The sequence below is a fragment of the Eucyclogobius newberryi genome, unplaced genomic scaffold (assembly GCF_026437365.1).
Source record: "Eucyclogobius newberryi isolate DKJ021-1_F unplaced genomic scaffold, fEucNew1.0.hap1 SCAF_4, whole genome shotgun sequence".
NCBI lineage: Eukaryota > Metazoa > Chordata > Actinopteri > Gobiiformes > Gobiidae > Eucyclogobius > Eucyclogobius newberryi.
Window position 1 is genome coordinate 32,189,699 of NW_027316056.1, and position 14,959 is coordinate 32,204,657.

A 14,959-nucleotide genomic window follows, 5' to 3' on the forward strand; every position below is an offset into this window, starting at 1 on the left:
GGACAAAACAGCTCAGTACATTACGTTGTGCAGTATTATTTGAAGATTAGATGCGAATGTTGCCCGTGTCATATTGTGCAAATCAAATTGTATTGTTGGTCGTCAAAATACATGCTGTAGTAGCGGTTCACGTTGGATCTTATCAGCATCGTCGGAGATAAGCTCAAGTGAATTCGGCAAACTCCTTGTTGTGTATTAGAAAAGAACAAAACCTGAAGCACTAGAAGGTAACGTGGTACATTTAGACACGCCATCGAGTGAACAAAGATATACTTCTATATACCGTACTTTTTGGCTTGGGTGCGATTTATATGTGATATTATTTTCACACTGGCGACGCAGAAGAAGAATCTGCACTTCCTCTACCTCTGGAGTTTGTGGAGTTGTTTAGAAGTGACACAGAGGAAGAAGAATTCAATGGATTTAGTGATTTGGGGTAAAACTGATGCTTTGGTAAACTTGTTAGCATGTTCTTTATGCTATAGTTATCTGTTAATATGTTACGTTAACATATCAGACACTTACCACAGTTCTGTCTGTGCGTCATGTAGCTGAAGGTGTTAGCGTTAGCATACGTACACCTATTCACCATGTTCTCTCATCTGTTATTATTTTAAACTGCATTTCAAGATGAAATGTCTGTTCTTGGTCCTGGATTTTATCAAATACAATTCCCCCAAGTTACTCCAGTGCGACTTATGTTTTTTTTCTTCTTTATTATGCATTTTTTGGCTGGTGCGACTTATAATCCGGATAATAAGGTAATACACGGTTCCTAGTTCCAAACGATTCAGACGACGTGTTCCAATTTCTTTTCGGGAAGATAAAATCCACCTTATGCATCAATTCAAAAATATATTCAAACGTAGTGGGCTGGTTTGTGCTTTGGGTCAATCATGTCATTTTCAAAGACTATAAAAAGCTAATCAGTCCTTTTTTATTTATGTTTTGAACCTTTATTTAACCAGACACGTTTAGGCAATCACAAAAACATAAAAATAAACCATAGATCTAATTTCCAAACCTATCAACATTCATTTACATTCAAACTGACCAAAGCGAATGAGTTCTTTTACTTTCTGAACCTTTGGTAAATGATTCCAGGTGGAGGAAATGCTTCTTTACCAGTTTCTGTGCCAACACTTGGTACAGAAAGTAACACTGAGTCTTAAGAGTCTTCAGCTTTTAGATTTCAGCTATTCTAAAACACGCTGTTGGCTCCGGTTACCAAAAACCTGGACGTTGTCTGCCAAATCATGTAAGACAAGCTCCCGGATTCCTCTGCTGTGCACTGGAATGTCACCGGAACCATGCGGACCCCACTTGGATAGGAAGTTCTGATAAAGAATTTGCTTGTGGGGAATAATGACATTGTGAGCGGACGCACTTAATCCCGTTCAGTTCAGGAAGAGCCCATCGTGCGGTCTATGGGTGGGCAAGTCAACAAAACACAGTATCTCCACATTTCTTTGGAGTATACATTTCAGACCGTATTATGTGTTATGATACTAGTCCTGGTTTTGACCTAGTTTAGACTTGCTTTAGTCCAGGTTTACTCTTGCTTCAGTACTGGTTTAGTCTTGGTTTAGTCCTGATTTAGTCCTGGTTTACTCTTGCTTCAGTACTGGTTTAGTCTTGTTTTAGTCCTGGTTTAGTCTTGTTTTAGTCCTGGTTTAGTCCTGGTTTACTCTTGCTTCAGTACTGGTTTAGTCTTGTTTTAGTCCTGGTTTAGTCTTGTTTTAGTCCTGGTTTAGTCTTGTTCTAGTCCTGGTTTAGTCCTGGTTTACTCTTGCTTCAGTACTAGTTTAGTCTTGTTTTAGTCCTGGTTTAGTCCTGGTTTACTCTTGCTTTAGTCCTGGTTTGGACTTGCTTTAGTCCTGGTTTGGACTTGCTTTAGTCCTGGTTTGGACTTGCTTTAGTTCTGGTTTAGTCTTGTTTTAGTCCTGGTTTTAGTCTTGGTTTAGTCCTGGTTTAGACTTGCTTCAGTACTGGTTTGGTCTTGTTTTAGTCCTGGTTTAGTCCTGGTTTACGCTTGCTTCAGTATTGGTTTAGTCTTGTTTTAGTCCTGGTTTAGTATTGTTTTAGTCCTGGTTTAGTCTTGTTCTAGTCCTGGTTTAGTCCTGGTTTACTCTTGCTTCAGTACTGGTTTAGTCTTGTTTTAGTCCTGGTTTAGTCCTGGTTTACTCTTGCTTTAGTCCTGGTTTGGACTTGCTTTAGTCCTGGTTTGGACTTGCTTTAGTCCTGGTTTGGACTTGCTTTAGTTCTGGTTTAGTCTTGTTTTAGTCCTGGTTTTAGTCTTGGTTTAGTCCTGGTTTAGACTTGCTTCAGTACTGGTTTAGTCTTGTTTTAGTCCTGGTTTAGTCCTGGTTTACGCTTGCTTCAGTATTGGTTTAGTCTTGTTTTAGTCCTGGTTTAGTCCTGGTTTACTCTTGCTTCAGTACTGGTTTAGTCCTGGTTTAGTCTTGTTTTAGTCCTGGTTTAGTCTTGTTTTAGTCCTGGTTTACTCTTGCTTCAGTACTGGTTTAGTCTTGTTTTAGTCCTAGTTTAGTCCTGGTTTACTCTTGCTTTAGTCCTGGTTTGGACTTGCTTTAGTCCTGGTTTGGACTTGCTTTAGTTTTGGTTTAGTCTTGTTTTAGTCCTGGTTTTAGTCTTGGTTTAGTCCTGGTTTAGACATGCTTTAGTCCTGTTTTAGTCCTAGTTTAGTCTTGTTTTAGTCCTGGTTTAGTCTCACTCTAGTCCTGGTTTACTCTCTCTTGTCATTTTCTTTCTTTAAATGTATTTGTTCAGGTTTAAGTTCCCGACCAATGTGAATGAACTGTGAAATTACTCAAAAAAAGTGAAGAAATATCACTTTATACTTTTTTAAATTGTATTTTTGACTATAAAAAATATTCAATTTAGGCCTATCTCCAAAACACAATATTATCCATTTTATTTCATACATGGCCCACCTCTTGTGATATCTCAAAGTATTTGCATATCAGTCCAAACACTTAATGTAACAGTATTCCACAGGAGCACATGCACAAGGAGGAAACAAGCCGTGCACAGTTATAAAAACAGCCGATTGTGATGCCCAGATGTTTCCCATTGGCACTTTGTCTGTCATTATTACCTTCTGTGACCCTGTGACGCTGCTGACCGTCTGAAACATCTACACCGTCACATGCATTATTTACACACCCGGGAGAGCGCCGAGCTTGTGCTGTAGCATTAGACACACGTGGACTTAACTATTCCATTACAGCATAAAGCTTTTCCCAAAGTAATGGTCATTGGTCAGATAAAATGGGTGTGAATAATTATAAACCAAACTTATTTACGGTAATGTTCATGTTTACTATTGTTTGCTATTGATAAGACTAACAAAAGCTAATGGTTCATTCCAGATATTTCCTTTTGTCCAGAACCATAACTCATCGTTAGTGGTGACTAATAATAATAGACAATAAGGAATTTTTCAATGTTTTTGGGGATATTTGAGTGATACTTTCAAACTGGTGGAAGTATTACACATGTTTGTCTTGTGCTGGATTGATGTCTTTTATAGTTATTTCTCTTGATTTTGAGTGCATGTTCCTGTCTTGAACTGCACGTTGCATTACAGAAACAGCTTTTTACACTCATAGTCTAAACCAGGGGCCGGGCCGCGAGCATCGGTGTGAAAAATAATGATAATTATAAGCACTTTTCTTTAAAATACTAGCAACTGAATCTATCATTTCATTAAATTAATGTAATCTTAATTAAGGACACAAGTGCAGACACATGTTACAGAGCTAAGACTGATAAAAATAGAAACTAAAATCTTACAGGGGCCAGAGTAAAACAAACCACACACACGAGGGCCCCACAAATGAGGGCCACACATGATCCCTGGGGCCACAAATCTGGTCTAGACCTTTTGAGGCCAGGGACCCCTTATCTGTGTGAAAATACCCCCAAGGACCCCTTATCTGCATGAAAATACCCCAAAGACCCCTTATCTGTGTGAAAATACCCCAAAGACCCCTTTTCACACTCACAATAAAACTCAAACCATGTTTAGAACCTCATTCTCATAGTCCTTATTTTGTATAGTTGTTTCCATCAAAAACACTGTATGTTTGTGTATCAGAAGAAATTATAGTTTTAGTAATGATCAATGTTATATGGCCCCCAACACATGGCCCAGGGACCCTCAGGGGTCCCCAGACCCCACTTTGGAAACCACTGGTCCAGATAAGACTAAAGTATTCAGTTTGTTTTTATGTTAAGCAGCTTTTAAGCTTCAGCTTCCCGTCACGTGCAACATTTTGAGGAGTTTTTTTCCACATTCAGAAGATAAATTGTTTAAATTGTTTAAAATTGTTAATCACTATGGCAACGGTCCAAATTTCTAAACCCATGGATAGTTTATATTCTCCATATTCTACTCTTCTGTCTCAATCTGAATCCGATCATGCACAGCTCCACCAGCTGTTAAAGGTGCACTATGTCACTATGTCCAGCACCTGCTCATCTCCAAGGAGATGTCATTACTATGTTTAGAATGAAAGAAAAAGTTTGATGTTTAATGCCATACAGTGGAATATTCCAGGCAAGGCAATAACTCTCCCATGTGGACAAGCAGTGCCCCTTTAATGTTGCATTTGTGTACTTCTTATTAGGGTTCAAAGACAGATATCTCCTTATATTCTATTCCATTAACAACTTAGAAGATATTATGTGAATCCAACAGAAATGTGTCTTTAAATGCCATAGTTGAGGTTTAAGAACAAATGTGAAATGGAGATATTACCTTTTACCCTTATTTTACACAGGTTTTACTTTTGATCAGCTCTTTTTGTAGCATTTTGTACTTTATAATCTAATTTTGCAGGTCTTCAATAGAACATTCACAGCGTTATCTAAAGTGCATTATATTGCCCACCTCAACTGCCTCACCACTACAGAACTATACAAGACTATGAGGAAACCGCCGCTCGTCGCCTCTGCTTTGAGCGTAAAACTGGAGACCGTGCAGTTGTGAAGTGAGCATTCCTGCCTGCCACAAAAGGCCCCGGCTGTGGGGTGATTTCAGCGCCAGCGTGGGTAATCCGAGCCCCTCTCTCAGCCTCTCCCCCCCTCGCTCGCGGCGCACGGGTGAATGGCAGCGGCAGCGGCCTTCACGTGTGGGGACCGCGACACAAGTAGGCCACGGTAGCTTTTAGACAACTGTGAAAATAACATGTTGAGGTACAAGAGTCAGAAGCCAAATGCATTTTCTGCTGGACAATAGTCGGGCCGATGGAGATACAAAGAAGTGCAGTCGACGATCTAATATCACATCTAAATGCCCGTTCCATATCGAGTCTTGATGCGATTAAGGTCACGTTAACGGGCAAATGCAGCAGCGGTGTGATGTGTGACCTACTCCGGCGTTTATCCCTGTGCGAGACATATGCACCACATTCTGGAGCAGGGAAATAAGACCAGTGCTTAACAATGTCACATGAATTATACAAACACCGTCATATGATCAAAATAGTTTGTCATTGTATTCCCATATTCACAGTTTATAAAAAGATAACATCCATATAGCAGATAATGATGAATGAGAGCACGAGTGAGACAAAGGGATAAAGCCCTGATCCAGATGTTGTCTGAGGGCAAGATTAATCTGGATCAAAGTAATTAAAGAGCGAGTGAAGGGACGAGCACGTCCTCTGTGTCACATACGGAGACCACCGGGAGACGAGACCACCAGGAGCATCAGAATCACACCAAAAGGAGACGGTGCAAAGATAAGTAGAAGTCAGAAAATAAACATTTGACTTGTCTTTCTTCTTTGGTGCAACAGTGACACAGTGGGTTGAGTATTTGCCCTCCATTCACAGGGTGTGTGCCCTAAGCCTGGCCCAGCAGCTGTGCCTCTGGGACACCCACTCAGAATGTGGAGGGGCCAAATACAGTTACAGTTAGTACAAGGTAATAGGACAAAAAAGTATTGGTCATAATTTATGATTACATTTTTAAAACATAACTTCCTCTAAAGCACATGCTTTACAGGGATCAGAGAGAGAGTACCTCAGTTTAAACTGTGGCAGGAGACATTATTATACATCTGTATAACTAGTTGCTAGCTCTCAGAGACCACCCTTACACAGCCAATCAGCTCTCATTCCAAAGCACCTATTAAATTAGATGCAGACAGCATGCAGTGGTCTGATTGTGTCCCAACCTGCTGCTTTTACACACTTTGTTGAAAAAACGAATTTACTTATAACTTATTTCAAGTTTGGGAATTGGCTCATTGACAATTAGAGATGGTTGAATCTCAATCTTGATCAAATCTGATGAAGTGCACAGCTCCGGCCGGACCTGATTGTAGAGCGAGATGAGCCAACATACAAGAGCACTTTACTGTCGTGTAGTGGATTCAGAGTAGATTCTCTCTAACCACAACCCTGAAACACCCTGTATGCCTGGTACTGACTCTCTGCAGCTTGGCCTGGTACTCAAGACTCTTTCTGCAGCGTGGCCTGGTACACAAGACTCTTTCTGCAGCGTGGCCTGGTACTCAAGACTCTTTCTGCAGCGTGGCCTGGTACACAAGACTCTTTCTGCAGCGTGGCCTGGTACTCAAGACTCTTTCTGCAGCGTGGCCTGGTACACAAGACTCTTTCTGCAGCGTGGCCTGGTACTCAAGACTCTTTCTGCAGCGTGGCCTGGTACACAAGACTCTTTCTGCAGCGTGGCCTGGTAATCAAGACTCTTTCTGCAGCGTGGCCTGGTACACAAGACTCTTTCTGCAGCGTGGCCTGGTACACAAGACTCTTTCTGCAGCGTGGCCTGGTAATCAAGACTCTTTCTGCAGCGTGGCCTGGTACACAAGACTCTTTCTGCAGCGTGGCCTGGTACACAAGACTCTTTCTGCAGCGTGGCCTGGTACACAAGACTCTTTCTGCAGCGTGGCCTGGTACACAAGACTCTTTCTGCAGCGTGGCCTGGTACACAAGACTCTTTCTGCAGCGTGGCATGGTACGCAAGACTCTCTACAGCGTGGCCTGGTACTCAAGGCTCTATCTGCAGCGTGGTCTGGTACTCAAGGCTTTCTCTGCAGCGTGGCCTGGTACTCAAGACTCTCTCTGCAGCGTTGCCTGGTACTCAAGGCTCTCTCTGCAGCATGGCCTGGTACTCAAGGCTCTCTCTGCAGCGTGGCCTGGTACTCAAGACTCTCTCTGCAGCATGGCCTGGTACTCAAGGCTCTCTCTGCAGCGTGGCCTGGTACTCAAGACTCTCTCTGCAGCATGGCCTGGTACTCAAGACTCTCTCAGCAGCGTGGCCTGGTACTCAAGACCCTCTCTGCTGCGTCTGTACAAAGCCCTCGTATCCCTGAGGCAGCATGTGTCCCACAGAAGCAGCAGTCGCCACTGGTCTGTGTCATCATTCCTCCACATTCCTCTCTCATGCGTGGTAAATCCATCAATCCGGGCTCTCACTGCGGCCCTGTCATGCCCTCACAGCTGGCCGTCTGCGCACCACGACCAGAGATAATCTGCCCCTTACCGGCACGGCATCTGCTGCAAATACTTTACTGTCACATATATTCTGCCTGCATGTTCAGACACTAGCTTCCTACACACTCATGACAGCGGACGTAAACCCCTGCTAGCGTCAAAGTTGTGAGTCGTGAAAAGCTTACGCGACTTTAACCTGCTCAATGTCAGTGACAACGGGTTTAAGGCCCTTTGGACGGGCCGGTGCCAGCGCCGACACCGACTAATCCAGCTTCGTCTGACTATAAACAGACAGAAGAGGTCGAGTCTGTGCGAGTGTTCGCCGGGTCAAGATGTGATATACTGCTACTGTGTATTTGTAACCAGCCCACTGTCGCCACGTGTTTCCAGCTTACGGGGGCCAAATGCAAACACGGTTTGGTCGGGTCCTTTTTGTTGAACTAGAGCCGAAGACTGAAAAATAAGTCTGATTCATAAGGTTTAAAAACATCCACGGTCATTCCTTAATCTGATAAAATGGTAGAGATTGATAAATAACAGACGCGCAATTTCAAGCTAAAATAAATACTAGCAATGGGTTATTTAAATAAAAAAAATTGTATATATATATATATATATATATATAGTGAGAGTTTATGATGATTTCAAGTTAAAGTGCCCCCCACAGGTCGAAAAACTCACTGAACTAAAATGTAGTTGATAAATATGTTGAATTTAGCTAAAGATGATAGAAATGTCATCACAGAATAGCACATTTTTTAGGTTTATAATTTCACTTCATGTTTGTAATTGATGATATCGCAGTAGGAAATTACCCAGCAAACACTGGGCCAAAACTCATCAAATGTCAGTTTTTTTTATTTGACAAATAAAAATATACGTTGGCGACTTTATTTTGTTGAATTAATGTTTAGAGAGTCAAAGGATGTTTTTTGTGTAAATTATGCATAAACTTTGACTAGAATTATTCATGTGCCTAGTGTGATGTCACTTCCTATCATTTTCTACAGATTTTTTAAAGGTTTCTCCACAAATACCTGCTTGATCGGGGTAAAACTATAATTTATATGTACGACAGGTATAAACACACCAAATAAAGTAAAAATTTGAAAAACGTAAAAACCCGTCATAGGCACTTTAAGGATTGTTCATTTTTAGTACTTTTTTCGCCATGTACTGCTATATATCCAGTCCGTGTACTGCAGTATATCCAGTCCGTGTATTGCAGTATATCCAGTTCTTATCGTCAAAATTACACCACAGAGTGCTTCTTAGATTCAATTTGATCACGTTTTACTCTCCAAAAACCAGGAAGCGTGCGTTCTTCTCACACCAGCCCTGATGTGTCCAGACATTCAGCTCGGGGGGCCTCCATTGCCGATACGGAGCCACGCGCTTCGTTTGCCTGCGGTTGGAAACGCCTCTGCCTCGGAAAGGGACACCTGAGCCATGTTATGTTCCCATGGAGACCGGTGTCACCATACCTGGGTGTGTCCAGTGAAGGAAAGGGGGGGCTTGCCATTGCATATGTCGCCACTGTATTCTATGAGTCTGCTTTGCATACGCCGACCCACAAGGTGACGGAGAACGGGTCGACTGGCACATGTGAAGGGTAAAAATACACCCCTGGAAATAGAGTCCTTCTGTCCAGCCTGGAAATAACGTCAGGGAATTAGGAGACGGATAAGCGACAAAACAAGAGCGGTTTAGACGTAGATGGACTGAACTGCGATTGGCAATTGCTTGACCGCACCTCGAAACATCTCAAACGTTCAAATGCAACAGGCCTGAAACAAACTGAAAGGCGATACGTCCACTTTTCACACGGGTATCACTTATTCAACTGTTGGACAATTGGTCTGCTACTTTTCACGGGAAGGAATTTAAGATGGTAAATATTTAATAGTTTGACTCCAGGTTTTCTTCTTGTACTTTGATGGTGGAGCCAAAGGTCAACCTCGTCACGACGGGGCAGGGAGACGTGCGACGGGGCAGGGAGACGTGCGACGGGGCAGGGAGACGTGCGACGGGGTAGGGAGACGTGCGACGGGGCAGGGAGACGGACGCGACGGGGCAGGGAGACGTGCGACGGGGCAGGGAGACGGACGATGGGGCAGGGAGACGGACGCGACGGGGCAGGGAGACGGACGCGACGGGGCAGGGAGACGTGCGACGGGGTAGGGAGACGTGCGACGGGGCAGGGAGACGTGCGACGGGGCAGGGAGACGTGCGACGGGGCAGGGAGACGTGCAACGGGGCAGGGAGACGTGCGACGGGGCAGGGAGACGTGCGACGGGGCAGGGAGACGTGCGACGGGGCAGGGAGACGTGCGACGGGGTAGGGAGACGTGCGACGGGGTAGGGAGACGTGCGACGGGGCAGGGAGATGTGCGACGGGGCAGGAGACTGACAACACAACCGGGCAGGAGACGGAGAACCGGGCCATTGTAGGCTACTTTAGATACAAAGTTAGATTACATCACTAATCACTCAACTGAAGAGTAATCCAAGTCCTGCTCCTCTGTTTGGAGAAATGCAATCAGACTACTGAAGATATGAGAGTAAACGATCCAGGAAATCATTTTAATCTGACAAACATCTGAGACGATAGTGTCACATGGCCAGTTTACATCTGATAAACCAATAATTAGATCTGATCAAATAAATGTGATCACACAAAACACTTTCATCTTTGTCATCAGTTTGTCCTTTCTTGTGTGTGCATAGATTTCACTCATCATCAGTGTGGAGAAATCAGGAAGTCTCCGTTTACGTCACATTTCAATGATCTGATCACTCCAGAAATCAGATAATGATCAGATTTTGGGTGCAAACAGTGCTAGTGTTTCAGCCGGTCTCACCACTGCTCTAGTGTGAGAATAACGCACCCTTAGCTCGTATTTGGTTGAACTTTGCGCCATATTAGACAACTACAGGCTAAAAGTTAAAATATAGACATAACCATCAGTAATAATAGGTCATAAAACACGTGAATTAGACTCTTAGGGCTTTAGAAGAGCAGATGGAACAAGCAATGCACCAAATTATAATCTCATCCTGTACGATCGACTGCACGTTAGAGAACTGTGGAAGGGTGATATCCATGGCAACCGGAACCCCCGCGCGCCGAATGGGGGCGTGCCAGCTCCCGCAAAACAAGCTAGCGTCCCCAACAGTAAACAAAGGTATTTGAGTGTTATTCTTTTAACGTTTAACATGTGGGTTTTGTTAAATACTCCCGATATCGAAGAAATAGCTTTGTGAGTCATTGCAAAAATAAAAATTAATTAAAATCCCTATAAACTTTCCCCCGCACACGCCAGGCTCTGTAACCCGAGCCCGTGGTCCCAACAGCCCCCAACAGGTGACGGAGCTCCGCGCGTGTATTTTGGTCCCACATTCACCGCGTGTGGCCGCCTGACCCATTTGTTCAGTCCGCGGGCCACAGGAGCCACCTCACCTCTATCCACTTCTGAGCCTCCAGGCACACGGGCTCCGGGGGGCCCTGCTCCGATGGCCCCTGCTCTGTGCCGTTCTCTCGGGAAGCCATGTCCGGTCAGGCCGCTCCAGAGGCGGCTCTTAGCGCGGGGAAAGTGCTGGACGCTGCTGGACCGGGGGATATGCGATACGCGCGTTGGAGATAAAGCTTCTCCCGCGCGGACAGTCCCGTTATCCTCGCGCGGACAGTCACGCAAATATGTCCTCGGTCACCGCGCGAGCCTCGTCCCGCTCAGTGATGCAGACCCGACACTGCAGCACGAAGCAGCCGCTAAAAATAAGGCGTGTGGGCTGGAGTGAGACTGCGCTCCGCCGCCCGGTCCCGCTGTGGCCGCTACCGCCTCTGCCGCGCGGTTAAAGCACGCGTGAACGCGCAGGCAGGAATCTGCGCGGGGGACGGCGCGCGTCGCAGACAGAGGGGGCTTCTTTAGTTTGTTTCATCTAGTGGACAATCCCCTCATCTTTACATTCAGCAATGACACAACTTAAACATTGAAATTTTAACCTTCAATTTTATTACATATTCAGCAACAATCAATGACTCAGTCAAACTGACCCTGACAGTGCAGTGGGTTTACTTTAGGCTAACTGATGCTCAGAGCTAATTCACAGGATTTTTCTCTTTTCCGTTAGAACATGACTTGTCAGTGTAATCCTCATTCATCCAGAGCGTTCTATTGTAGAAAAAGGTTCAGTTGTCGTCATCTGGACTCTCATCCTAGAGTCATTGTTAGTCTGCGAATATATTCCCCACCCACCAGGACACAGAATAGAATCAGAGTTCCTGGTCTAAATTTGCAGATTGACAATAACTATTGGATGAAAGTTGAAACGTTTTGGTTTCTAAAACTGAATGCAGGTGATACAACTGAACCTTCTTCTACAATGGAACTCTCCTGGATAAATGAGGGACTACACAGACATTGGAACATGAGGCTTTTAAAAAGGTTTTGTGCCACCTCAACTTTGAACGAGTCGGCTCAAGGCATCGAAGCATTCATTTAGCACAGATTTAGGCATAAAAAGTGCCTAACATAAGCAGGCAGTGTCGGACACAGCTGAACATACATAAGGCTTGAACACTAAAGGTTTAACGACGGACACATGATGCGTCCAAGAACGCCTTGAACAGGACAATTGGTGGAAACAAATGTCCTTTAGAGTGCATAGTGCGCATGAACAGCAGACGGAACATCTAAACGCTTCAGGCAGAACAGTTGTGTAACTAGTGCTTAACATTGACACAGCGCCACAGAAGAGAAGCGCACTTCACCCTCTTCCCTCTTCATGAAGCCACGGCACACTTCAGCAGCATCCTGGAAATAAAGACTTACATTCTCATAACCAAATAAAATAAATGACTTGTAAAATTAATTATTGTACATACTTTAACAAAAGTGTCGTCTTTTGTAGCTCCGTGGTTCACAGCTCCTTTAATTCTGCCGTCTTCAAAATAAAAGTCATAAGTACATTTAAAGAGACATTCAGTTAATGTAATTTACACTTACCAAATTCATAAAGTTGTCCATTCACATTGACAAAGGAAATGAAGTGGAAGTTGACTTTATCGGCTTCAGGCTGCAATATTTTAATTAAGAGTTAAAGGGATGAGAAATCAGACGTTTATTTGCTCTCAAACTCTTACCCTGCACTGTCCCTGAGCAGCCACATCATTGTGAGCCTCTTTGATCGCCTGTGGAAACAAAGTCGTGTCATTTGCAGTTTCTAGTAGTTCTAAAGAGTCAGAAATTCTTTTTGTGCATAACTTCAAAGCACAAATCGCGCGTTACATCAGCACATTTCACTTGCAGTGTGTGTCGCCCCCCAGTGGCCGAATGGTTCACCAGCAACAACACGACACGTTCTCGCTCTAAACTTGCTTTTCTACGTTTCTCTTTCGAGCTCGGTGCAGAGACACTACCTGATCGTTCTCAAATCGTTTGGCTCGGTCCTCAGCAGACATGTCGGCGGTCTCGTCCAGAAACTTCTTCAGGGCGGAGCCATTGTCTGGAAAGAACAAAGCGATTGAGTTTCAAAATGGAGGAATATCAGGATGACACGGCCCCTTTACCCCGCTGCACGTTTGCACTCACTGAACGTCATCTTCTCCTTGTTGTTGCCCACAGAATGGAGCAGGGCGACTGTGCCACAGGAGTTGCCCACCGTCTGCTTCAGGAAGTAGAGCTCGGAGCCGGCTGCCACGTCGTCCGCCTGCTGCTGCCGGAAGGACTCGTGCTGGAAAAGAAACGGTGAAACTGTCAATGCTGAGGACGTCTGGAAGTTCAAGAGATTTAAAAAGTCAAGATGAACGATTTGATATGCACAGCTCCTTCATAGCAGAAAATAAAATAGATAAGTTTCCAAAATAGACTGCCATATAACAAAGACTAATATGGGCTAGTTTTGTGAAATATACTTTACTTCCCAGGGAAAGGATAAAAATACCCTTTAAGAGTCTATTACATAATCATGTAGTAGCTCATTTTCTGCGCATGTTGGCTTTTTTTATGTACAATTGATATTAAATACATTTTCTGTGCAGGTTATGTAGTATCATTTGCAACTTTAATTTAAGTTTCGCTGCTATTTTGTTTAGATTGACAAACTCATTTTAAAGGCTGCACTGCACAAATGTTACCAATTTCCTTATTTTCCATACTACCATATTCAAAATTGCAATACAAACATTTTTTGCTGAGGGAAAAATACTATACATCCAATACTACCAGTTTTCAGCAGCTCCATCTTTAATAAATACCAGTATTGCATTGGGCATGGAAAATGTAAACAATGCTGTGTTTCTGATGATCCTCCTCCAGGCCTATATGATGCACTACAGATGGGGTGGGAGGGGGGGGCAGGTGCCGATTTGTGTTGTGATCCAAGAAGTTAAAGTGTGTAGTCAAATACAAACTGTACCGTCAAAATATTTCAAAGGCAAAGTACAATCTACAGCTGCAGCTACACAATCTGCAGTCAGAAAACTACATTAAATTACTGCGACTGATATTTAGCCCATATCAAATACTTTAGGACTGCTGAAGACAATAGTGCACTACTATTATAATCTCACCCCACCACCAGCAGCCTCCACCCCACCACCCTCAGCCTCCACCCCACCACCCTCCACCTTACCACCCTCCACCTTACCAGCCTCAACCCCACCACCCTCCACCCCAGTCACTCCCAGAGGAAGTGTGGTCGGGGCAGCTCCACACGCCTCTGCCCGTGTCCCGTGTCCCGGGGGGAGGATCGTACCTGTGGCGTGAGCGGGAAGAGCAGCATCAGGGCACAGCAGGGCTTGGGCACGGCGGACAGTTGCTCGCCCTCCAACCCCAGCACATCCACGAAGCGCCAGTTTCCGCCCACGCCCAGTTTATCCATGATCTGAAAGAGAAAAAAAAAAAAAAAAAAAATCAATGACGCCAACGTTCATCTGATATCACATCACCACATCAGCTCGTGCGCGGTTTCCAGACGCGTGATGCCACACCCAGAGTCCAGACCGTCCAGAGCCGCACGTCACGGCCGCAGCGTGGACGGGACCAACAAGTCCATCACAGACGCGCAAACACGGCGGCTACAAGGCTAACGGCGCGTGCAAACCGTCAGAAAACAGACTTCTGCACGATTTAAAAAGTTAAATCCAAACATTTTACACGAGCGATGTGAAGTTGGCGGTTTTGATTTTGACGGTGACGCGCGAGCCTCTCACCTTGTTCAGCATCTGGAAGAAACAGAAAGAGACGCGGGTCAGTTTGGTGCCGCTAAATGTGTTTGATAACGACATATAAACGTCTTGTTCACCTCTGGGTTTATTTCCATCGGTGTCCACTCCATTTTTCTGGTTTTCAGCGTGAGCAGGTGAACTTCAGGTTGACGTTTGTTGTGCAGCTGCGCGTGAGGCGGGCGCGTGCGGCGGCGGCTCTTTATGCTCTGGACTGTACCACTTGGACCAGACGGAGGGGTGCGACCACAGAC

At 44.6% G+C, this 14,959-nt stretch overlaps 2 protein-coding genes across 5 annotated transcripts in view; both read right to left on the reverse strand.

Annotated features, from left to right (window-relative positions):
* LOC140378235 (uncharacterized) overlaps positions 1–11,291 on the reverse strand; it is a 45,731-nt gene extending 34,440 nt beyond the window's left edge. For all 4 annotated transcript variants that reach the window (XM_072463979.1, XM_072463978.1, XM_072463977.1 and 1 more), the window contains exon 1: positions 10,941–11,291. In XM_072463979.1, coding sequence (XP_072320080.1) covers positions 10,941–11,030 — 90 coding nt within the window. In that variant the 5' untranslated portion in view covers positions 11,031–11,291. The remainder of the gene's footprint in view (positions 1–10,940) is intronic.
* Positions 11,292–11,607: 316 nt separating this feature from the next.
* uchl1 (ubiquitin carboxyl-terminal esterase L1 (ubiquitin thiolesterase)) lies at positions 11,608–14,388 on the reverse strand. The gene is made up of 7 exons (XM_072462772.1): positions 14,237–14,388; positions 13,072–13,213; positions 12,900–12,985; positions 12,624–12,671; positions 12,487–12,556; positions 12,366–12,424; positions 11,608–12,294 (listed from the first exon to the last, which is right to left on the reverse strand). Exons 1-7 carry the CDS (start codon positions 14,360–14,362, stop codon positions 12,211–12,213), a joined length of 615 nt encoding a protein of 204 aa, XP_072318873.1. The 5' UTR covers positions 14,363–14,388; the 3' UTR covers positions 11,608–12,210.
* Between the last annotated feature and the right edge of the window lie 571 nt (positions 14,389–14,959).